At 45.6% G+C, this 23,360-nt stretch overlaps 1 protein-coding gene across 10 annotated transcripts in view; it reads right to left on the bottom strand.

The window, feature by feature from the left end:
• Nucleotides 1-23,360, bottom strand: part of ADGRB1 (adhesion G protein-coupled receptor B1) — a 288,586-nt gene that overhangs the window by 156,716 nt on the left and 108,510 nt on the right. For 9 of the 10 annotated variants that reach the window (XM_066566903.1, XM_066566919.1, XM_066566910.1 and 6 more), the window contains exon 3: nucleotides 5,191-5,349. The exons of the other annotated variant lie outside the window; for it this stretch is intronic. In XM_066566903.1, the coding sequence (XP_066423000.1) occupies nucleotides 5,191-5,349 (159 nt within the window). The remainder of the gene's footprint in view (nucleotides 1-5,190; nucleotides 5,350-23,360) is intronic. 10 annotated transcript variants of the gene reach the window in all.

The following is a 23,360-nucleotide window of genomic DNA, read 5'->3' as shown; positions in this document are numbered from 1 at the left end:
AAGTACATGAGATTTTGAAAAAAAAACCCCACAGCTCAAGTGTGGATGTGGAGGATGATCAGTGCTGGCAGAAGTGGGAATAGGAAGCAGGTGACCAACACTTCTAATGAGAACATGCCATGTGTCAGACACCAACTTGCAACACAACCCAGGGAAAAATAAAATGAAGGGAGAGACTTTGAAGTGCTGTGGGCCAAGGTTTTAACATCCAAACATGTGTCACCACAGCTACGCACTCTGTACTCATCCCCCAAACAGGAGAGGCAAAGCAAATAGCAGGATCATGAAAATTATTCAGGCAAGGTGGGATGGTGGGAATGAGGGGATGAACCAGAGCAAAAAGTGGAATGGGATTATTAAAAAAATACCCAAAATATTGAAATGAACCTCTGTGCAGTAAAACTGAAAGGAAATGTGGTGACTATGGAGGTTTTGGAGCATCTACCAGCTGCTAAAGAGTAAAACTGAAAAGTACAGAATTACTAACAACCCCTAAACCCCAAAACGTGGATGGAGAAGAGGGAGATTTTGGAGGCCACCGAATATACTGCAATTACACCCAAAGCATTTCAATTTGAATATGTGAAATTTGTGAAAACATCACTGGGGGAGTCGCTGTGACTCTCAGATGTGAAATGCCTGAACTACCAGCAAAAAAGAGGGCAGGGCAAAGTCTCTGCAGCAGCAGCAGGTACCTACAGGAGCTCCTCCAGCTTGCAGTGAGTTCTAGCCTGGCCTGCAGGGAATGAAGATGCTCCCACACATGCCCAGGATATTTCAGTTCCGTGGTTGCAGCAAAAAAAATAAAAAATTAATGAGAATCAGGGGCGGCAGAGACTGAGACTGAGGCTCAGCCTTGGGAATGTCACGTGGAACATGAATTCCTTCACACCACTAACAGCTGAAGGGCTACATCCTGAACCTGCTGGAAGCTGAAAATCCAGCCTGGAACACCAGGACTGTGCCAGGGTCACCGTCCTGCACCTGACATCAGGATGTGGTCACCCCTTTCCCAGCCATGGGAGCTGCGGCTTCCCAATCTGCATACCCATAAATGTCAGGGATGGTTCTGTGCAGCCCCTGCCAGATGGGATGGCAGGATTTCAGCTGGCTCCTCTGCTGGTTTTTCTTCCCCAGGAATAAATGCAGGCTGCCCACATCTCTGATTGTTCTTACATCTCTCCAGCACTGCTGAATTCCGACGCTGGGGTCAGGTCTGTGACGTTTCCCCTCTGGTTTGGATGTTGTCCACCCTTGTGAGGACCCTCTGCCTGCCAGGTTGTGAGCAAACCCAGTACCTTGCAGCCAAAAAGAGCCACTGGAGCACATCCCTTTCCATCCACAGCAGGTGGACCTGGGAAATTCCTCTGCAAGCTCCCACCACAGTTGGGTTGGCATTTTTTTCCTTCTCTCTATAAAAGAGCAGCTCCTGCCCAAATCCAACAGAGGGAGGAAATCTCTGCTGTCTGTGCTGGAGAGGAGGATATCACCAAGTCCTTGACCAAGGCAAAACCTTTGTGTTTTCCTTGAGCTGCCACAAATAAAGGCTCTGCCTAAGCCAAGCTGCTGTTACCAGACAGTTTCCTTCCCAAACTGGGATGAGTCTTCAATAGAGTTTTTCCTCTGCATTCACAGCTTTCGTTTTTGCCCATGGAAAACTTACCTGGCTCACTTCCTGTTGGGCTTGGGTGTGTATCCCTGGGGAAATTTAGCCAGAAGATCATCAAGCAAGAGACTCCATCACATGAAACAGCAGAGATGGTGGCCCAAACGAGTGGGAAAACACAAAGACCACATAGAAATGGTACCTGTGGAGTCATTCAACCAACCCTGTGCACTAATTTTAACCTCTGTGGCTTCCAGGCAACGTGTTCAGACTCAGCTCTTGGGGCCCAGGTGTCTGCACCCACATTTTGGTGACCAGGCTGGCACAAATCACAGCTCTTGGAAAAACTGAGAGGTTTCTACTATCAACCCCACTCCTTCATGCTGAGACCTGCTGAAGGCCCACCTGGGGGCAGCTCTGGAAGAGGAAAAGGGCAGGACCTGGGCGAGATCCACCTTGGGGAAGAGCTCTGTGACAAGACAGCTTTGGAACGTTTGCCACGGCCTGGCGAAATAAAACGACCAACTAAACCCTCAAAGATGTTCCACAAAAGTTCCTCTCAGCAGCTCCAGGGAGATGAGTGTCATCACTCTGAGAACCTGCCCCAGAGGCAGGAGATCCAATTAAACAGCTAAAACACTCCTGTTAATCACTCATCAGCTTCTGAGCCATTTTGGCAGAAGTGGGAGAGGAGAGGTGAAAGAAAAAATATGGGTTTATCCTTGTTTTGAAGGTGGAGGGGGATATCTGTGTTATTCTAACACAACTTGCTTGGCTAGCAATTTCTCAGTGGACAAGTTTTAATTTACCTCCACAGCAAAGAGGAACATATCAGGGCACTCATCCCTGTTTTGTTCTGCTGTTTTTTCAGGATTACAGATGGCTCTTTGTTCAAGGAAAATATGTTCTCCTACTTTTTTTCCATACTAGAAAATTAAGATCTCAGCTATTCCACAATAGCTGAGTACCAACCTGGAGAGCTGGTCAGGTATTATACAAGTTGCTTAAATGCTGAACAATTGAAGATAAAGTTGTTCTCCTGGCCAGTTCCTCTTTTTTTTTATTTTTTATATTTTTCTTCATTTTATTCTTTTAATTAAGAAGAGAAATAATTAGAATCTATTTAACTGCAACTTATAATGAACACTTAGAATAATAACAGTTCCAGGGAAAGAACGAACATTCTACTCATCCCTAACAAATCTATGAGCAAAAGTCAATATGAAAATAACAGTGACACATTTAAAACAGGATTTCTATTCTACTTTCAAATCCTCTTAGGTTTTGGTGCAAATCAAAGTAAAGAGAAGGAAAAGATACGTGCAAGAAAATTAAAAACCCTTCTTGGGTCAAAAGTGCATCTCTTTGGGCAAAGGCAGCAGGGGACAGATTCACTGAGAGGCAAGTTCAGAGCCAAGTGAACATTTTTGATACAAAGAGACACAGATTTATCTTGAAGTAGGACACAGACCTCAATATGTGCATGGAGAAGTCATCTGGAAAGATTTATTGCTCACATATCCCCCCAAACCCTTTCCAGCACGAAAACATCAAAATGGGGCTAAGCATTTTGTCTGCAAAGAGGGTCTTGGGACAATTAATCAGAATTAATTTATTTCAATGGAATAAATCAGTTTTTGCTGCCCAACTCTGCGTGTGTATTCTCCTTCCAAACTAGGACTTCCCACTTAGCTTAAAATTCCTTCTTTCCTAATAACCAGAGCTGAACTAATCTCATTGCAGTTTGGAGGAGGAATTGGCTGGGAATGCAATGGAAAAAGGACAGGAAGACAAGTGAAGTAATTTATTGAATCATAGCCCCTTCAGGTTTTTTTGCACTTAGTATTGACCTTGCTGATTGTTGTGTTCCAGGAAAAGTGAAGTAAATAATGAGTAAAAACTGATTAATTCTTCACTGCTGCACTCCATGCCATGGAAATCCAACCCAGCCTCCATGGTTCTCCTTGCCACCACAACCTCAGGAGATCTAACACGAAGAAGAACCAAAGTTTTGCTTCTGGGGAAGATCAAGGGAAGATGTTATGCCCCCTGCTCAGTGCTGATAAGGCTGGCCCTGGAAAACAGGATCTTCCCCCTCTCACCACATCAAGAGGCCTGCAGAAGAATCAAACAGGTCCCATGGACAGCTTGGAAGATGATTAGGGATGAGGAAGGATGTCCTGCAAAGAGAATCTGGGGAACTGGTTCCCCCCTAGTTTATCCAGCATAGGAGGGACACATTAAGGAGGGTTTTGTCTGCTGTCCCATGTGTTCCCATGGTCAAAGAGTGACCAGCCCTGCAGATCCCCCTGTCCCAGTCCCAGTGCCATCTCTTCTTCACACATTGCTCACCAAGACTGCTGTGGCCCTTCCTCCAACTCCACTCAGGCACACCCCCACCCCACAGCTGGACTTCTGACTTTTTCAGGACCAGCTTCCAGGTCCTTGCATTCCTACTCTCCCTGCCACAAGCCACAGCTGAGCCATGACTACAAAGTCACCACCAAGCACGGGGGACACGGATTAAATATCCCTAGTGTGGGCAAAGCTCAGAGGGAATTTAGCAATTGTGAGCCAAGGAGATGGAATTCAATATACCAGGTTTCATTAAAAAAAAAAAAAATCTAAGCCTAATTGCAGCATATTTTAAATTTATGGAAATGTTAAAAAATACATGAAATCATTTTAGCCCTTATTAGAGGAATATATTTATGTCCCTTTATTTGAACTTCCCCCTTATCAGGAGATACTTGCCAGCCTTTGAAGACAGTTGAACTTTCCTTAGCTATTTGACTAGTCAGAGGAGTTATTCAAACATTCTCTACTCTGAATTTGAAATAAAAAGAAGGGAATAATTATAACCAGCCATTTGCTTGCATTTATTGGGCTGAGCTGTGTCTGCAACTGGCTTTGTGTCTTCATCCCCCTCTCAACACAGCTTAAAGCAACAGAAGAACTGGGGATGAAAGTGCTGAAGGTTCACCAGCTCAACCCATCAGTATCTGACTGGTGTGGGCACTCTGTGCCCTGTTCTCTGGAGAAGAGGACCTGGAAGGAGGATGCATTACAGTGGGGCACACACCAAAGCCTTTGCATCACTCAATTCCTGTCAAACAGCCAGATCTTTCTCTTCATCTTATCACCAGGGGCTTCCATTTGTGAAAGAAAGGGGCAGGGTCACTGCTCTTGAACTAAACCAAGAAGAAGCAAGATTAACACCTCTCTCAGCTTTAATTATTTGGGAAAACTTAAAAAAAAAAAAAAAAAGCCTGTAAGGACATGGCACTAGGATAAGAAAATCTGATGTAAGCCTGCTCACAGATTCCTATAAATTCTTTGGGCTGAAGGCCTGGAAGGTGCAGGAAGACTGTGCCAGCACGTGTGCATGCGAGACAGGCAGGGACACGGGCAGGGCCATGCACAGCCAAATCCACACATTCCCCTGGGCTCCCTGCTCCAACACAGCCCTGGGGCAGCTTCCCCGAGCCTCTGCAGCGCCCTCCATCCTCGATGGGGATGAAGCCATCCTCCTCCTCCTCCTCCTCCCAGGAGCCGCGCGTGCAAGGGAACATGCCTCCACTTACTATTGCAAGCCTTCCTATTGCACAGCCGTCCTTCCTCCAGCACTCCCTCGCAGGCCAGGCCCTCGTTGGGAAGGGGCTTGCAGGAGCGCATGCGGGTCTGCAGGCCGCCCCCGCAGTCCTTGGTGCAGTCGCCCCAAGCCGACCAGGAGTTCCAACCACCTGGGCAAGATCCAGAAAAGCCCCGTCAGCCTCTGAGAGAGCCCAGAGCCTGCCGTGTTCCAGCTGCCAAGACTCAAAACTGGGGTGTGAAAAGTGTGAAAATACGGCTCTACGTACGTATTTACTGTATGTATTTTGATGTGTTGATTAGTAGTGCTGTATTAACATTTTAATAATATGATAAATGTAGCCTTGTAGTTAAAAGGTAACTTTTGTAGTTAAAATAAGAACTATGTTGTCACAGACATGTTTTATGAAAAATCCTTTCCTTAGGATTTTTTCTCCTGAGAAGCTGAGAGGCCTCAGGAACAAAATGTAAACAATGATTATCTGCAGCTGTGGAATGCAACAGGTGGATCTGTGATTGGTCTCATGTGATTGTTTCTAATTAATGGCCAATCACAGTCCAGCTGTCCGGACTGTCTCAGTCAGTCACAAGCCTTTGTTATTCATTCTTTCCTTTTCTATTCTTAGCTAGCCTTCTGATGAAATCCTTTCTTCTATTATTTTAGTATAGTTTCAATATAATATATATCATAAAATATTAAATCAAGCCTTCTGAAACATGGAGTCAACATTCTCATCTCTTCCCTCATCCTAAGACCCCTGTGAACACCTTCACACTGTGTAAGTGGAATATTTTTTTTATGAAAGAAAAGAGGCACTCGCACCAGACAGCAGCCACAAGACACCTAAATCTTTCAGAGAAAAGGAATTTATTGCTCTCTTATCAGAAGAAACTGAATTCTTCCTGCCTAGCTAAAGATCGAAGGTGCCTTAGGATTAGGAGGAAGAAGTTGATGATGACCAGACTGAATCCTTTGTTTGAATGGAATTTATGCATCATGTAAGAGGTGCATGAATATTCAACAGGCTATTGCTCTTAAGGGCTAATCCTCTGTTAATGGGTGCTCTTTTTCGGGCTGGTGCTGCCCAGAAAAAGGTACCAGGATGTCCGTAACTCTTTGTCTCTATTGTCTCATATTGTCCTCATTCAAAATGTCCAAATTATTATTACTCTAATTGTATTACTATTTTTATAACCGTTTTATTACAATTAAACTTTTAAAATTTTAAAAAAACAAGTGATTGGCGTTTTTCACATGGGGTGTCTCTAAAAGTGGTGGGACTGGAAACTGCAGGGTAGCCCAGTGTCCTGGGCTGACTATTGTGAGAGTCTGTCCGAATTTTCCCTCATCTGCCTCATGATCATCATTTGGGGACCACTGAAGAGAAGATCCCCCTGTCTAGCCCTGTAGGAGAAAGTCACACGCCAAAGGCCCTGAGACCTGAGAGCACAGTGCTAAGTTATTGTTCTCACAGGTGTTGTTTGCTGTATGCTACACTGAGCCCAAAGAAGGGGGCACCGTGCCCTTTTTGCAACAATAGCCTTAGAAGCTGTCCCACCTCTTGGCCTGGCTGGACTTCTCCTGAATTCTGGGTGGTCTCCCATAGAAGACCCTCACCTGTTTTACAACCACCGTGACAGACAGACTTGTAAGAAGCCTCTACATCAAGGACTGAGACGTGAAACCCCCATGTGAAAAGGCCCCTCTCCTCCTTCCAAGGACTGGGACTGAAACCCCCAGCCCGGGGCAGGTGTGTGGGGGAGGCAAGCTGGCCAAACCGAGATGTTTGTCTGAGATGTTGTGACCACTGGACCAGGAAAACAATGGCTCTGGTTTACTGCTGAGAACATGGACTACCTGTTACATCTATTCCTTATTGTATCTGTTTCCCCTCCCTCACAATTTTCAATAGAATTATCATAATAAAAACCTCTAAGTTAGCTAGAGATTTTGAGATCTCCCTGATGTAACAGGCGGATCCTCGACTGGACTGGACCAAAGGACTTCGTCTCTACATTTGGTAGCTATTTCCGCCCCCCCCCCCTCTTTTTTTTTTTCTCTATCTTTTTCTCTCCCTTAATCTCTCTATCACATTTTGCTGTGGTCATTCAATAAAGGTGCATTTGTTTTGATTATCATTGCAAACCCCCTTGTACTGTATCGGTTCTTTTTGCACCCTGAGATCAAATCCACGAACCATCACAAACCCTGTTCGTAAGGATGGATTGTGACGCTATATGATGCTTTTATCCCCAATAATCTTGTTCTGTTTATGCTGAATAATAAGTTTTCCACCTTTAAGACTTGTTCCAAGAGTTAAGGGGGAGAGAAGAAGTGCACAGTTTGTTTTCAGACACTACACTCACTCCTCCACATTCCTGCTCCTGGACTGCATTGTCTGCAGAACGACAGACAGCAGGACAGAGCTCTCCTTTGTTTTAGTTAGTTTTAGCTCACTGAAGCAAAGAAGTTCCCTGCACTGTGGGTTTTTTTTCCCTTTTCTTTGGAGCTGTTTAAACCTGCTCTGGCCTGAACACCAGAAGAGCACCTGTGGCCCACCAGGCCAGGCCTGAGCCACGGCATTTCCAGCGCTGGAGGGGAGACTTTCTGAGTTTGTCATCTCTTTTGGAGCAGCAAGGGGTTTTATTGTTTAATATTGTTTAGGTTTTATTGTTTAATAAACAGTTTTTTTTCCACTTTTCTCCAAGGAGGTATTCTCCCAGAACAGCTGGTGGGAGGTGCCAATTGAATCTGCTTTCCAAGAGGAGCCCCTCTGGGGGGCTCTCTCCAAAATTTGCCCTGAACCAGGACACCCAGGAAGTCAAGAAGGGAAAGGGAGAAGCCTTGCCTGACTTTACATTGACTTATCTTCAGTTATTTCTGTTTCTAGAGTTTAAGTGTTTGGAAAATGCCTTCAAGCACATGGTGGGGTTCTTGGGGCTGCTCTGTGCAGAGCCAGGAGTTGGACTTTAGTGATCCTTGGGGATCCCTTCCACCTCAGGATATTCTGATTCCAACTAGTGCTGCCCTTCCTGTGCTTACTGTGGAAAACAGCTCCCCTCTGACAAGACCCTCTGTCCGTTTTTGTGTCCTGTTGGCTTCCAACCCCAGAAGACACAAGCAAAAACCACTTCAAGGTACAAACCCACCATCAGTGAGGTAGTGCCTCCTCCTTCTGCCACCACACAAACACACAATGTGAAGACAAGGAAGGTGAGAGGAGATAAGGTTCTACCACTCATATTCCCCCCAAAAAAGACATTTCCTTTCCCCACACTGCAGACCCCAGCAGCCACAGAGAGGCACAGCTCTCAAGGACAGCTTTGGTGGGGGAATAACATGGGAATGGCATTCTCCTCCAGCACCCTTTGTAGAACCCACAGGGAGCAAGATGAAGGTGTATTTTTGGCTCCTCTCCCAGGCCATGCTCAGTGCCTCTGTCAGCAACGCTCAGCTTTCCCCACAACAATCTACAGCTCTGAAAACTGATGGATCCACCAAACCACCTGGCTGCAAGGATGAGCCTGCTACTAAAGGGAAATTCTGAGCCTCTGCAGACTTCTCTACCACTGTGTCTTTCCAGCTTCCTGCCAAAAGCAACTGGGCTGGGTGGAACGTCCATAAATGCTGATGGGCAGGATGGACTGTGAAGACCATCTGAATCTGGCTGGCCTCCCACAGTCCAAACACCTGCGGGGAGCACAGCAAGGCTGAGTTTTGGGTTGTAAAAGTCAGCAGGGGGTTATCCAGTCCTTTCAGGTGATGGATAAGCTGTCACATCCCTCAGTGGTCAGTTCCCTCCCCATAGGCCACATGCAGCAATCTAAAATCTGCTGAAATAAGCCCTGGCTTCACTGTTCTGCTCCATCATTTGTCCACCTCATGGGGAGGAGCAGAGGTGGCCCTTCAGCCCAGAGGTGGCCACTTTCACATGGCTGCTTTTCCTGCTGTGAATTCTCTCATTACCCACAGCTACCCTTGGAGATGTTTCAGGTCTAGGGAATTCAGCTCTGTGCTGTGCTCAGGCACAGATAAGGATAACGAGCTAAAGATGCAGGGTTTTTTGAAGACAGGAGACACTGGGAAAATTCTTGTTTTTAAAATAAAAATGAAATAACCCACCCTTCCCTCTTTTTCTTTTTTCCCCCTTGCCAACAGCCAGAGAATTCAGAGATGCAGATGATGCACTTCAGCTGACTCAGACTCACTGAATTGCTATTTATGAGATTGTGGCTCTACTCTGAGCTCTGGGCTCTGCTGGTCCCTACACACCCTATACAGGACACCAGCCCTGTCTGGAAAAAAAGAGCCCAATTAGATGCCAGATCAGAATTTAGGGATATTATCAGCACCCTCTTGCACAGGGATGGGCAAACACTTGTCCACCTCCACAGCAAAAACCTGTCAGTTCATACTCTGCTACCTCCAGCCTGGTTGTGGTTTAACTTTTCCCTCCAAGACAAAGTGAAAATAAACACAGGCTCAGCAACGTTTCCACTGCTGATGTCCATGGAAGCTGCTCAGATATTTAATCATGAGAATAACATGGAAAAATGGAGCAGGAAGGCAATGGAGGGCAGTGAACTTGCCAGCAAAGTACCCAGAGATCCTGGCAGCAGCGTGGAGGATGGAGTTGTTACTGGCACAAAACAAATTCTTGACCTTGAAGAAGACTGTCTTTCCCTCAAAGGTCACTTTCTGTGCTGGTCACTTTTCTAAACAGCATGGGAACACAAGCTTGTCTTCCATTTCCTTATGGAAGACAGATTGTGTTTCCTTTGTAAGTGTAATGGGAGGTATCCTGATGCCAGGCTCGAGCTGATCAATAGGATATCTGTAACCAGACACCTTTAGGAGTTAATCAGCTCCTGGCTTGCCCTTTTCAGGATGTGTGTCTTCCATCTCACTCCCTTGCAGATTAGGAGTGAGGCTGGGGAAAGGAGAAAGCAGCTTCACATAAGCCTTGGCTTGAATTGTGATTTATTTGGGATGCTTTTTGTTGAGACAAAATGCATAATTGCTCCAGTGTCTTTAGAAGTTATTTTATATTGTGTTTGTAAGCAAAATATGGGCCCAGACTCACTGGCTGTCATGGTGCTCCCAGTTTGATGATGGATTATTCAAACAGTTCTGCATTTTGGGATATGACCCATTATGGCACTGATCCCCTAAAATACACAGAGAAATTAATGTTGTCTGGTCTCATTACATGAAAGAGGGAAGGATAACGAAGGTGCCAATCTTTGATTTCTTAAATCACAGAATCACAGAATCATGGAATGGTTTGAGCTAGAAGGGACCTCAGAGATCATCTTGTTTCACCCCCCTGCCATGGGCAGGGACACCTTCCACCAGCCCAGGTTGCTCCAAGCCCCATCCAACCATTGCGCACTTCCAGGGATGGGACAGCCACAGCTTCTCTGGAAAACCTTTGCCAGGACCTCACCACCCTCACAAAGATGAATTTCTTCTTGATATCCAAGCCAAACCTCTTTTCTTTCAGTTTGAAGCCATTCCCCCTTGTCCTGTCACCCCAGGCCTTTGTAAATGTTTTCTCTCCATGTTTCTTGTAGGCTTCCTTTAGGTACTGGAAAGCCACAATTAGGTAACCCTAAAGCTTCTTTTCTCCAGGTTGAACAATCCAAATTCTCTCAGCTTTCCCTCACAGCAGAGCTGCTCCATCCCTCTGATCCCCTTGGTGCCTTCTCTGGACTCCTCCAACATCTCCAGGTCCTTCCTGTGCTGGGCCCCCAGGGCTGGAGGCAGCACTGCAGGTGGGGTCTCACCTGAGCAGAGTAGGGCAGAGGGGGTAACTCTTACTCTGCTTATCCTCAGCAATGGGAGAACCAGGCAAAATGAGATAAAAACCCTCATGATCTCAAATCCTTAACTGGAATGAGATCAGTTTATGAGGCTGAGCTCAGATAACTTCCTTCCTCTCCTTACTCCTCAGTTTGTGAGTGCTAAAGAGGAGCTAGAGAACTACCAGGGAACTTAGTAAATCAACCCAGGCATTTACAGCCAAGACAAAGGTATTCTCCACTTTATGGAGCAGTCCTTTTTTATCATCAGGTTGTACCATGGTCCTGACAAATTAAATGCTGCATGTTATTTATCTTGTTTATTGGCTGTCAGATAAACCTTTTGAAATCCTCCTTCTTTTCCTGGGTCTAGTCCTTCACTGCTTCAAGTGATTTATCTTTTTTAGTGGAGCTGTAAACAAGTGGTTAAGAGTCTATTATATGAAGTTATTTCTATCCCACATTTCAAGGGGGAAAATGCTGTGCCATGAGGAAAACACAGGGTTCTTGTGCCCACTGCTGCATCTGGCTTCTGGAAAGGAGTGTCTGAGGGAGCTGGGGGGGCTCAGCCTGGAGAAAAAGGCTGAAGGGAGACCTCATCTCTCCCTACAACTCCCTGACAGGAGCTTGTAGTGAGGTGGGTGTCGGCCAAGTAACAAGTGATGGGATGAAACAGCCTCAAGATGTGTCAGGGGGAGTTTTAGATTATTTATTTGGAAAAATTTCTTCACAGAAAGGATTGTTAAGCACTGTAACAGGCTGCCCAGGGAAGAGGTGAGGTCACCATCCCCGTGAGTGTTCAGACAAGGTGTGGATGTGGCACTTGAGGACATGGTGGTGGTGAACATGATGGTTGGGCTTGGTGATCTTTTCCAACCTGAATGATTCCATGGCTCTATGAAAAGAATGACCTGCAAAGGCTGTGGAATGATCTACAATCGCTGTGGTGTCACACAGATGCTTTCAGCACAATGCAGGAGATGCAGAAGGGATGCAAGTGTGATGTGATCCCTGCAGAGGCTGCACAGCTGCCCCATCCCTCAGTCCATCCCTCAGTCTCTGCTGGCTGAGCTCACACAGCCCCCATGGACTCCCCACTCTCTATAAAATGTTCATGCCTACTTGCCCACCACACAATCCCTTGCTCTGCCCTTTCTTCCATTTGAGCATGAGGCTGGATGTTGTTTTTGATGCTGGGAAGTGAGGAATGCACATGAAATGCAGTGCAGGCTGGCTCTGAAGTTAATGGGACCCTTTGCAGGCAGCTCTTGCTACCCCTGGAGTCCTGTTCCATGAGCTCTCAGCAAACTGCTGCTCCTGCTGATAGATGCGGATTGAGTTGCCATCTGTCCTTAATCCACAAATAATGAGGCTGCTGCAACTGCTCTATGCAGGATTTTGCTTTTCAAAGGCACAGAACCCTCCAAAAGTCACACACCCAACCTGTTCCCACTTTGTGACGTTTTTCTCAGGTATGGCCTCGTAGAACCACAGAGTTCTCTCACTTTGCCCTTTATCCCCCTAAACTGGAGGAGCTGTGGCTCATGCCTCCAGCTCCGGAGGTTCCCATCACAACCAGCAGCTGTCACCTTGATCACACAGCCAGGTTTAACTTGTATTTTTTATTTTTGGGGAGCAGCCCAAGCTCCTAGAATGTGTTTTAACGAAGGTGGCTGTTGCATCTGAGGGTCGTGGCTGGTCTGAGTGCCTGTCATTCAGGGAGGCCTTTAATCCAGTTTCCAAAGAGTTTTTTGATCCTCCTCAGTCAGTTCTTATCATGACCATGGACTAAAACAAATTACTTTTCATGCAAGGCTGACCCAATGCATTTTAATTCTCTGGTTAAATGGAGAAAATTCCAAGGTGGTTTACATCAACCAGCAAGCTCATATTTGGCATTTCTCATTCTGAATCTTAAGCAGAGTTTGCAAAAGAATGGGTCTTTCCTACTGCAAATTAACTGAGAGGGCTCCACTTAGACACCTCGTCCAAACACCCTTGATCTTCAGGAAGATGAGCATCTCAATCCAGAGTTTGTCTTCACAGCTGACAGCTGCAATGTGTCTCAGATGACAGTCACTCAGTCATGCCTTTTAATTTAACAGCAATCCCTTAAATTAGATGGCAGTGACAACAGCAAAAACTAAAGAATCTACACAAGACAATCAATAAAGCAAAAGGGGTTTTGCTGATACTCCACATCCACCTCTGATTTTGCTTTTTTGGATTTAGCCTCTCACTGACCCCAGCTGAAGACACATCTTGTTGGCAGCTGTCTCCAGCTCGGTAGGTCAGGGCATTTTGTGTCTGAAAAACATGTCCAGACTGCAAAAACACCACCACAGCTCTGTGTGCTACCACTGGGAATATTTAGTAGTAGAATTTATATCACAGTTTCTGAATCATCTCAATTAGCAAATGAGGGGGAAAAATGTCATTTCTTATGTAAATAGTGGGGAAGGATACTGAAGGGAGATGAAGAATGAGATTGTCTTATACCATCTGAATCCTGAATTTGTTACACAATGGGACAAGTCAGGGAGCTGCTCCTTTATCACTCTCCTTCCTACTGTGCTGGAAAGGAGCAAGTCCAGAAGGGGTTATTCTGAAGACATCCTTCTATTACACCAACCAGTGATCATTCCCTGGAGAGTCATATATTCAGTTTGTTCCTTCTGAGGGAAAAAAAGGAGAGAAATCTTTCAGGGGGATGTCCCCTCCTTGTGCCCCATGAGATGAAAGCCACAGCAGCACAAGGGAGTTGCTCCAATGGTTCCTTCTCTGCCCTTTCCAATATAAATCCCATGGAACACTTTGCTGTTTTGCAGATTGTGCACATTAATATAAAAACCAATACCCCAAGCTCCCTAAAAAGCACAATAATTCATTGTAAGGACATGCAGTGATAGGACAAAGGGGAATGGTTTTAAGCTGAAAGAGGGTAGTCTTAGGTTAGATAACAGGAAGGAATTCTTTACTGTGAGGGCAGTGAGGCCCTGGCACAGATTTTCCAGGGAAGCTGTGGCTGCCCCATCCCTGGGAGTTTTCAAGTACAGGTTGGACAGGGCTTAGAGCAACCTGAGATAGTGGAAGATGTCTCTGAACAAAGAAAGGAGGCTTGGAATGAGGTGATCTGATCTTCAAGACCCCTTGCAAACCAATCCATTCCATGATTGTTTGACTTTTCTTCATGGAAAGGAGATGGGTGAGGGGAGAAAAATTATAAACATACATTAAAAGTTCATGAGCTGCAGGGCAAGGTAACCAGGGACTGACTGCTCCTTGAGTTTTCCAGCACTGGAATTGAGGGGTGTCAAGTGAAATGAGCGGGAGGCAGGTGCAAAACCAGTCAAGGACATAATTTACAGACACAGAGCGGTGTCAAACAGTGCAGTGCTTTCCCAGCAGGAAAAGGCACCAAAGTTTCCATGAATATAAAACATAACTGGGGAGATGCATGAAAGACAAACCCATAAATGGTAATAGATACAAAGCCAGCAGCTCTTGTCCAGAAGTTTCCTGGGCTTCAAGCTGCTGAGTTGTGCAAAGTTGGAAAGTTCCTGTTGCTGGTTGCCTGGGAGAAGATGTCGAGCCCCAATTGGCCACAGCTTCCTTTCAGGCTGTCTGGATGTTGCATGTTTGTCTTGTTCTGCTATTTTCCCTTCTTAGCCACTGCTAATGAGAGGATATTGGGCCAAAAATAAACCCCTGATTTGGACAACAAGATGGTTCTTGGTACTTTCCCAGTTGCTTGGTGTCTTCCTACCTTGATTTTAATCCCGTGACTCTCCTTCATGGAGATGTTGTCAGGGCACAGCCAGCTACAGGTCAGGTCAGTATTTCCCACTACCAAAACTGCCAAACTCTGCTCAGGTCACTCCCTTCTGTGCACCCAAATAAATGATGTGATTTTTTCAAAGCTGCTGAGTAGCCAAAGCTGCCACTGATGCCCACAGCATTCCCCAGTCCCTGCAAATGAAGGTAACGAGGTCAAATCTGAACAATCATTTAGGATCAGCTTCAATCTCCCTCTGCTCTACAAATCACTTAAGGAAGATGGAAATGAGGCCAGTGTGCAGCTTTCAAGGAAACCCAGCATAAAGCTGTGCTTATTACATGAATCCCTGCAAATGAAACACTAGGGATAAAGAGAGATTATTTATGTGGAAATGGTGGGGGAGGAGGGCAGGGAAATGAGAAAGGGAATGTTTAGTCTGGAATGGGAGATCAAATAAAACCATGGAAGAATCTTCCCAAAAGAAAGCCATAGAGGCCTAATCACTTAACTCATTTCAAAGCAGAGCAGGCAAAATATCAGAGAACAGACTTGTGAGGAGAAATCTGGCCTGCATCACCAGGGAGGAATGAAATGCTTCTCCGCCCTGAACCTCTCTGAATTTGTATAAATCACACCAGAGCTGGGTTCATGCACTGTTTGTTTCTTCATGTTGCTGCAGTTCCCAAAGCACAGAGGGGACAGATTTGCTCAGCCACATGTGTCTCCCCATGGTGAGGAAGATATGATCCCATTCAAATCTAACTGTGCAGCCCAAGCTGAGTGGAACCTTCCCTGCTACCAGGATCGCTATCTATTTTCATAAAAGGCAGTCAAAGGAGAGCACTTGTGAAATTTCCTTTCATGTCTTTACATGATCTGCTGGGGATGTGGTTTAGTGGTGGGCTTGGCAGTGCTGGGTTAATGGCTGGACTCACTTGTCGGAACCCAGGACATTGCTCTGGCTGCCCAGGATGACTCGAGACCCTGGCAAGGGGCTCAGAGACCTTGGCACAGAGTCAAAAACGCCTGTGCCTTTGATTTTAGCCCATGGAAAAAAATTACCAACTTTGTGTGAAGATTTACAAGCCACAAGAGTTTGAGTAGAATGATAGTTAATTTGTCACAGGGTGAAAAAGTTGAATTTTGGGGATTTAGAATGGGGGTTGAAGAGGCAAGATAGAGGAATCTGGGCATGTCCTGTCCTTCTTCTTCTTCTTCTTGTCCTCTATCTTCTGCTGTGATGGTGACACTTTTGGATTGGTTTAGAGTAGAGACAGACTGTCTAACATAGGTGATAGGTATTGGAAAATTATTGTAAATAAAGTACACCTAGTTCTTAGTATAAAGTATGTGGTCAGTATGGGCCACAACCCAACCTGCTGGACATACCTCAGCAGGTCACAGGAAGAATGTAATAGATAAGAGAAAATAAACAACCTTGAAAAGCGGAACCATTGAATCTTGACTTCTCAGTCACAGGGCTGGGGGAAAAACCTCAGGAGCCATTTCAACCACAAAAACCTAAGAATCACTGATCTTAGACTGAGTTGGCTTTTCCAACTGAAACAATTCAATGATTCTCTGTTCCATCTTTCCTGGCTTGAAGAGCCATGATTTTCATCTATAAAACCTTTGCAGAACACTGCATAAACCCATAAGCACCATGAAATGCAACACCCAGAGCTCTGCAAGCCCGTGCAATTCCATCTTGTTTCCTGGACAGCATTTCCAGCTGAAGGATTCCTGTGGTCCCCAACACTGCAGTTTCTCACTCCTCCATGAGCTGTGACATATTTCTTGTTGTAAGGGCACTGAAAGGCAGGGCTGTGCCAGTATTGTGTCTGCAGGATGAACTGAGGAGGTTTTGTAAAGCTAAAAACTTGCCCATCTTTACAACACCGAGAGAAGTCAAATTGTCTTCAGCTGAACATCTTCCAGAAGGACAGTGAGAAAATCACCTGGGGGGACAACCCAGGAGCCACGTGTCCCCTCTCAGAGCAGTTTTGATGAGGACACCACGCAATTTGTGTCACCCAGCACTCCTGGCTCCACGAACAACTCCCAAAACAGAGCCAGAAAAGCAAACTCCAGCTGAGGCAGCACCTTTGCACTATTAAATCAAATATTTAATGCAAAAGCTCCATAGGTTTTGATAGGCACAGACAATCCCTCTTCATACCAGAGATGTGGATTTCGCCTGGAAGGGGGACAGAGGTGGCTGAAAACCCCATGGAAATGGTTTTTGTGTGGTCACCTCTGAGGCAGGCTGGGGAACAAGCAGGTTGTCAGCAGGCATTTCTCCTGCCAGGGTCCTTTCCCTCTCTGAGCTGTTGGATACACTCACCCTGCACAGGAAGATGCTAATCCAGGCTGCCTCTGTCATTCCCGGCTCTGCCCTTGACACCTTGTTTATGTTTTCCACTGCAGAAAGGAGAAGGTTTCAGGCTTCTCTCTGTGCCTCTGCCTCCTTCCAACTCCCCTCATTAAGAGGGGGCAGTCAGAATGGCTGGCTCATGTAACACTTGGGTGAGGTGAGGGAGAATTTGGGGGAAGGTAAATCACAGAACAGTAGAATGTTTTGGTTTGAAGGAACCTTAAAGATCATTGAGTTCCAACCCTCCTGCCATGGCCAGGGACACTTCCCACTATCCCACATTGCTCAGAGCCTCATCCAACTTGGATTTGAATACTTCCAGAGATGGGACAGCCACAAATTCTCTGGGCATCCTATGCCAGGGCCTCACCACTCTCTGAGCAGAGAGTATCATCCTAACTTCTCCAATTTCTTCTGTCCCAGGAGAAGGCAGGGATATGTTCAAGCCATTGCAAGCACCTAAATGAGAAGCTGCTTTCAGGCTGCTTAATGAGACTTTTAGGAGGCAGCAGCTGCAGTTCTGCATCTGGGATAATCACCATGTGGTATCCAACATGCCTTGGCACCAAGGACAAGAAATCAATATCATCAACCTTTACCAGCATTATAATGATGAGGTTAATATTGATCCTTTGACATTAAGGCGTGGTATGAGAGTCCTTATCATCATTGCTGGGAATCTGAGGCTGGGGCACTATAAAACAGGCACAGCAATTTGCTCACAGATCCCTCAGAGACCCTGGATTAGAATGAATAAAGCAATTCTCAGCCTGATTTGTAATTGACTGCTCCCAAAGTCATTGCCTTTTCTATCAGTGGAGAGAGGGGATTATTCACACATGTCTGTCCCATCCCAGAGTGGCACAAGGAAATGCCAATGGAATTTGTGTGGTCCTGAAGGCAGCAGAGTTGTGGTTTCAGCCTGTGTTTTTAGCCTGAAAACTAAATAGGAGTTAAGCTCTTGTTCTTTATAATGCCTTGATGTAGAACACACATTGCCTTGCTACAGGTGAGGTCTCTCTGATTTCTCCTGTAATCACCACTAAAAGAAAACCTTTCCCCAATGAAAGCATCTCCACGAGAATTTCTTAACCCTGAGTCTGCTGATCCAGTCCCTCATACTGATAATCTTCAGCCCTGAGAGATCAAGGTCTTAAAGGCTTAAACCCCTTTGTTCCTAGAGACAAATCTGATGTGAAATTCCCTTGGTCTGAGGTGCTGCTTAAGAAAAGAAAGGCAGAGAATCCAGCGATTAAATCATCACAGATGAGGAGATGCCACCAAGGCTCAGCATTTACCCAGGAATTTGCAAATGACTTTCCCTGTTGTTGCCATTTGCCATTTATATTCCAGCAGTGTTAAGAGGCCTTGAGTAAAATGAAACTCGCTCTTGGATTGGCACTCCATAGGCAAAACAGTCACAGACAGCCCTTGATCCTGAGAGCCTGCATTAGGCAGTGCCCAATCACTGCTCTGATTGGAGCTGCAGGCCGAGGGAGGTGAGTGTGTGTGGAGAGGGAAGAGAGGAGTGGGTTTAGTAACAGATACACAGGGATTCAGAGCACTTTACAAATTATTGACCCTACTTAATTGCTAATCATCATGTGCATTAGCTATTTTTTTTTTCTATCAGGGAAGGCAGACAAATATCCCTGTGCTACAAGATTGTCTGAGCAAATAGGCAGGTTCTGGGTGGACCAAGGGTGGTGTTTTCCTCCCAGCACATTCCCCAGATTGACTGGAAATTATTCTATATGAGAATAGAGGATGGAGACAGATGGTGGAAGATTTCCCTGCCTCCTTTTTCCCTTTTGGCACCCTTGGTGCTCAGAGGAGTCAGGAGTGGTTGGGTTATCCTGGATTGCCAGGACCGTTCAGGATGGAGAGCCAGTGCACCAGGTGACTGCCTTTCCTATAACACTCCATGAAAAGAGGAAAAATACCTTTTGGATAAACTCATTGCATCCTTCCAGTAGTTAAAGAGGGTTTAAAAAGGAGGGAGAGTGAATTTTTACATGGACAGATAATGATAGGACAAGGAAAGTAATAGATTTAGGTGAGATACTAAGAAGAAATTCCTCATTCAGAGTGCGGTGAGACACTGGCAAATGTTGCCATTTGCAGTGAAATGCAACATTCGCCAGTGAAGCTGTGGCTGTCCCATCCCTGGAAGTGTCCAAGGCCAGATTGGATGGGGTTTGGAGCAACCTGGGATAGTGGAAGGTTCTGTCCCATGCATGGCAGGGGTGGAACTGGGTGATCTTTAAGGTTCCTTCCAACCCAAACCATTCTGTGATTCTATGACGGCAACCTCCCCTAGAGATACCAACTGCTTGGCCAGCAATTCTCACTTCACACAAGGCAAACAACCTCTAATAACTGTATCTACTAATTACCAGCGACTGCTCTCCAAGTCGTGTCATATTTTATTTTTCTCTGGGATGGCCCATGAAAGCCAAGAGCAGGAAGCTGGTGAAGGATGGATCTGCACTGTCTGGCTTCAGAGGTTTCCCAAATGTCTCAGGTTGGATAAATCTTTTTTTTTTTTTTTTTTTTTTTTTTTTTGAGCACATCAGTATGAGCCAAGAGCAACATCTACTGGCCGAGCTGTTTAGCAGGACCAAGTGTAGATCTGGCACAACCCACAGGTTTTACACATCTGTGAGATATTTTTAGGTATTACCCAAGCACCAGGATTAGCACCAGCACTTCTCAGCTGTTGCCACCAAAGCAAATATCTCATTCCTGCGCACCTGGTCTTGGCTTTTACCCAGCCCTAATGTGAAAATCGCTTTTTAAGCTGGCTGTGTCCTGGGTAGCGCATCTCAATAGATGGGAGTATCTGTGTATCTCCATTCCTTCTTAGCAAAGTGCTCCTTGCACTTCCTGTTGAGGTTTCCTGGGATAAAACAAGCTAAAGGGGAGTAGCAGCCCATTTAATGCCACCAAAACTGTAAGAAACTTTCCATGGGGTATTCAAGTGGTCTAACTTTATAAATTAAAAATAAAGCCTTCAAATTTGGAGGCTGAGCCTTTTCTGGTGTCTTCTGGTGGGAGCTAAGAGAATGTGTAGACTTCAAAATAGGAGCTCAATAAGAAATGGTTCTCAAAACTATGAGAAAAGATTATGGGAAGGGGCTTCATCCCCCAAAACTGTCCAAATGAGTCAAATTCCACATTATCAGCCCTTGGGTTTCTGTTTCACAATCTGTCTCAAATGGGAATGTGTGGGAATGAGAGTGAGATATCAGTAAAGCTACACCCAAAAAATGTTAGCAAGAAAAAAAAGGAAATGGAAAGACTGTGAGTTCATCTTATGAGGAAGAGTGAGAAGAAACCCCATGAAAAACAGGCATAGCTCATGTCTCCACCTCTGCAGCCTGGAGCACTCAGCTGTTCAGGCACTGACAGGAGAACAGAGCTCTGAGGAACTCCAAATCAATTACACATAAAACACAATTTCCCCCCCCTTCACAAGGGCCATTTCTCCCAGCAGAGCAGGATTTAAAGGGGAGTAATACAAAAAGCAGCCTGATCTGTACTTTGAGCTCACTGCAAGATCCCAGACTCCCCTCTAGAGCATTTCCAGGTGAGCAACAAACAGCCCAGGTGGTTTTAGAGCTCTGTGGTGCAGGTCTGACCACTTGGTCACTTGATAAATAAAGCAGGAAAATAAGAACTCTGAAAAAAACAGACTTTATATTTGGCCATGTTGCTAGAAACACCCATTCCTCTCTGCTGATTACAGAAGGAGACCAAATGACCTCCTCAGACATCAAGGATGTTTTTTGGTCAGAGAAATCCTTCCCTCATCAGGGAGGAGAGATGGCAGAGAACCATAAGAGGTTAAAATGAGCAGGAACCAAAGCCAAAACTGTATGAAAGGAAAAGGAACAAGCCTGCCTGCTGCAGGCAGGTGGTGAACTCGCTCTATCCAGGTGCCTCTCCTGCTCCTGCTGACTCACAGCCACGTCCAGCTGTCCCTTTGGCAGTCCCCTCTCAGGACAGGACCTGCAGGTGTTCTGGGCAGACCAAACTGGAACCAGGGCACCTGAGGTGTGCAGGGAGCTGTGCCCTCTGAAGGGGCAGGACCAGCACTCTGGACTTCCACTCAAGCTTGTCAGAAATCTCATGCATGACCCCAAAAGAGTCATCTTCCCTCTCTGCCTGGTTTCCAAGGTGGGAGTGTCTCTGATAATGATGGGAAAGAGGATGATGTAGGAAGGTGCTGAAACTGGGAGAGGAAAGACAAATTTTGCTCTTTGTGGCCATGATCTATGGACATAGAACCCAACGGGAAACAGCCCTGTGGTTTTTACTAAGCCTGTTGTAGCCCAAAAACCCCACCAGGTCCCACAGTCACAATCTCATCCAGAAAGGGATTGCAGCCAAACCCACTTCTTTGGACAGGTGTGGTACCTGCTCACATAAAACAGTCAAGACAGGTAAGGAAGGTTTTTGTTCTGCTTGATTCTGGTCCATAGATGCTGGAAGGGCTGAGTCTATGTAGGGCATTTGTAGGATCCCCTTCATGGGGAGGACAGGAATGGTTCTCACAGGGAAATGAATCACCAGGCTCCTCCAAACTGCAGCACAGACTGGGGTTTGACCCAATGCCAACAGAACCAGGTTAAGATGGTCATTAAGGCTCATTTTACTTCTTCTTGAGGATGCCTGACCTTATCCAATGTTTTGTGGTGATTTCCCATAACTTCCACTTGGTTTCATGCACACATTTCTGGACATGGCTTCAGTGCTGCACTTGTGGAAGGAAAGGGAAAGGCCACGGGGAGTTTGAGTCTTCCTCCATTCTCTGCCAGAATAATCTCCTGGTTACAGCAACTGGTGCATGGAAAGTTGTAATGACAAGTGCTTGGGAAAAAGGAGTTGTCTTAAACCTAAGAAAAAAAGATAACTCCAGGCAACAGAAGCCCAGGGGTCTGGTTTCAGCCTGATGCCTCCTGGAAATTATCTATTTCTAGATAAAAAGTGGAATCAAAAAGCTGCATCCAAGCAGATGGGCTGGTTCTGATCCCTGGCTGAGCAGGCACACGAGGATCCACACAGGTAATGTGTGAGCAGAGGCCAAATAAAGAACAGAACAGCAACCCAAGACAGGAGGGGCACAAGCCTGAAGGGAAAGGTTGAGCTCTGGTGTCTCCCTGAATAATACAAGGCACAAAATATCCTGTTACCAGCCTGGGGAGCAGACAATTAAAACACTACTTGAAGCAAATGTCTCCTGATTCTGGCTCAGAATTTCAATTAGGCTGGGAAGTCTTATTGCTCTTAAGTGCAGGTTAGTGACATTTCATGAAGGAGAGATTGATTGGGAGCTGGGTCACAGCTCAGCAGCAGGGATCTTGTCTAGGGGCCTGTCCTTAAAAAACAATGTGTGATCTCTGCGTGGCATTTTCCTTGTTTAGCTCGTTTATGTTTCCTTTGAGAATGAATAATCCCAGTAGCCAGAGCTGTGTCCCCTCCTTTCAAACACTGCCTTTTTTTCTTACTCATTTCCTTTTTCAAAGTTCTTTAAGCATCCTTAGGTGTCCAAGCAGTATTTCCTCTGGCTCTTCTCCTCCTCCTAAGGTAATTAACCTTTTCTTATCTCGAGAATCAGGTTCTGACTTGCAGGAAACTTTTTTTCTTACTGGTTCATCAGCTTTGCAGAGCCATGAGAAACAAGGGAGTGTCTGCTACTACAAAAAACCTCACTCCAGCATTTCTCTCTGGAAAACTAAGTGGGAAAATGCCCTCAACCAGCTCAAAAAATAAAAAGAATTATTGGAAGACACCGAATGTGCACCAGGAAAAGTCAAGGAAGTGATAAATTCATGCAGGACAATGCACCAGGTCCTTTGGTCTGGTTAGTGGTGACTGAGAGAGCTACAGCTTTTGGGAGATGTGCATGATACAGGATTTTTTTCCCATAAAACATCCCAAAATTCATTAATTCCTCACCATTCCCACACATCTGTGCTGGGACTGCTGTAACCACACAACTGCATGGACTAATAAAAAACATCACACAAAATGAAACCCTCCCAGATGGGAACACTCTGGTCTAGCACTTAAACTCCAGCACAGACAAAAACCCTGCTAGGAACACACACTGGAGAGATGAGGAGCAAAACAAACAATCAGATATGATTAAATCAACCAGGAGAGGTTTAGACTGGATTTTAGGGATTTCCTCACTGGAAGGGTGA

The sequence above is a fragment of the Molothrus aeneus genome, chromosome 1 (assembly GCF_037042795.1).
Source record: "Molothrus aeneus isolate 106 chromosome 1, BPBGC_Maene_1.0, whole genome shotgun sequence".
Lineage (NCBI taxonomy): Eukaryota > Metazoa > Chordata > Aves > Passeriformes > Icteridae > Molothrus > Molothrus aeneus.
This window is presented reverse-complemented; position numbering and strand designations above follow the sequence as displayed.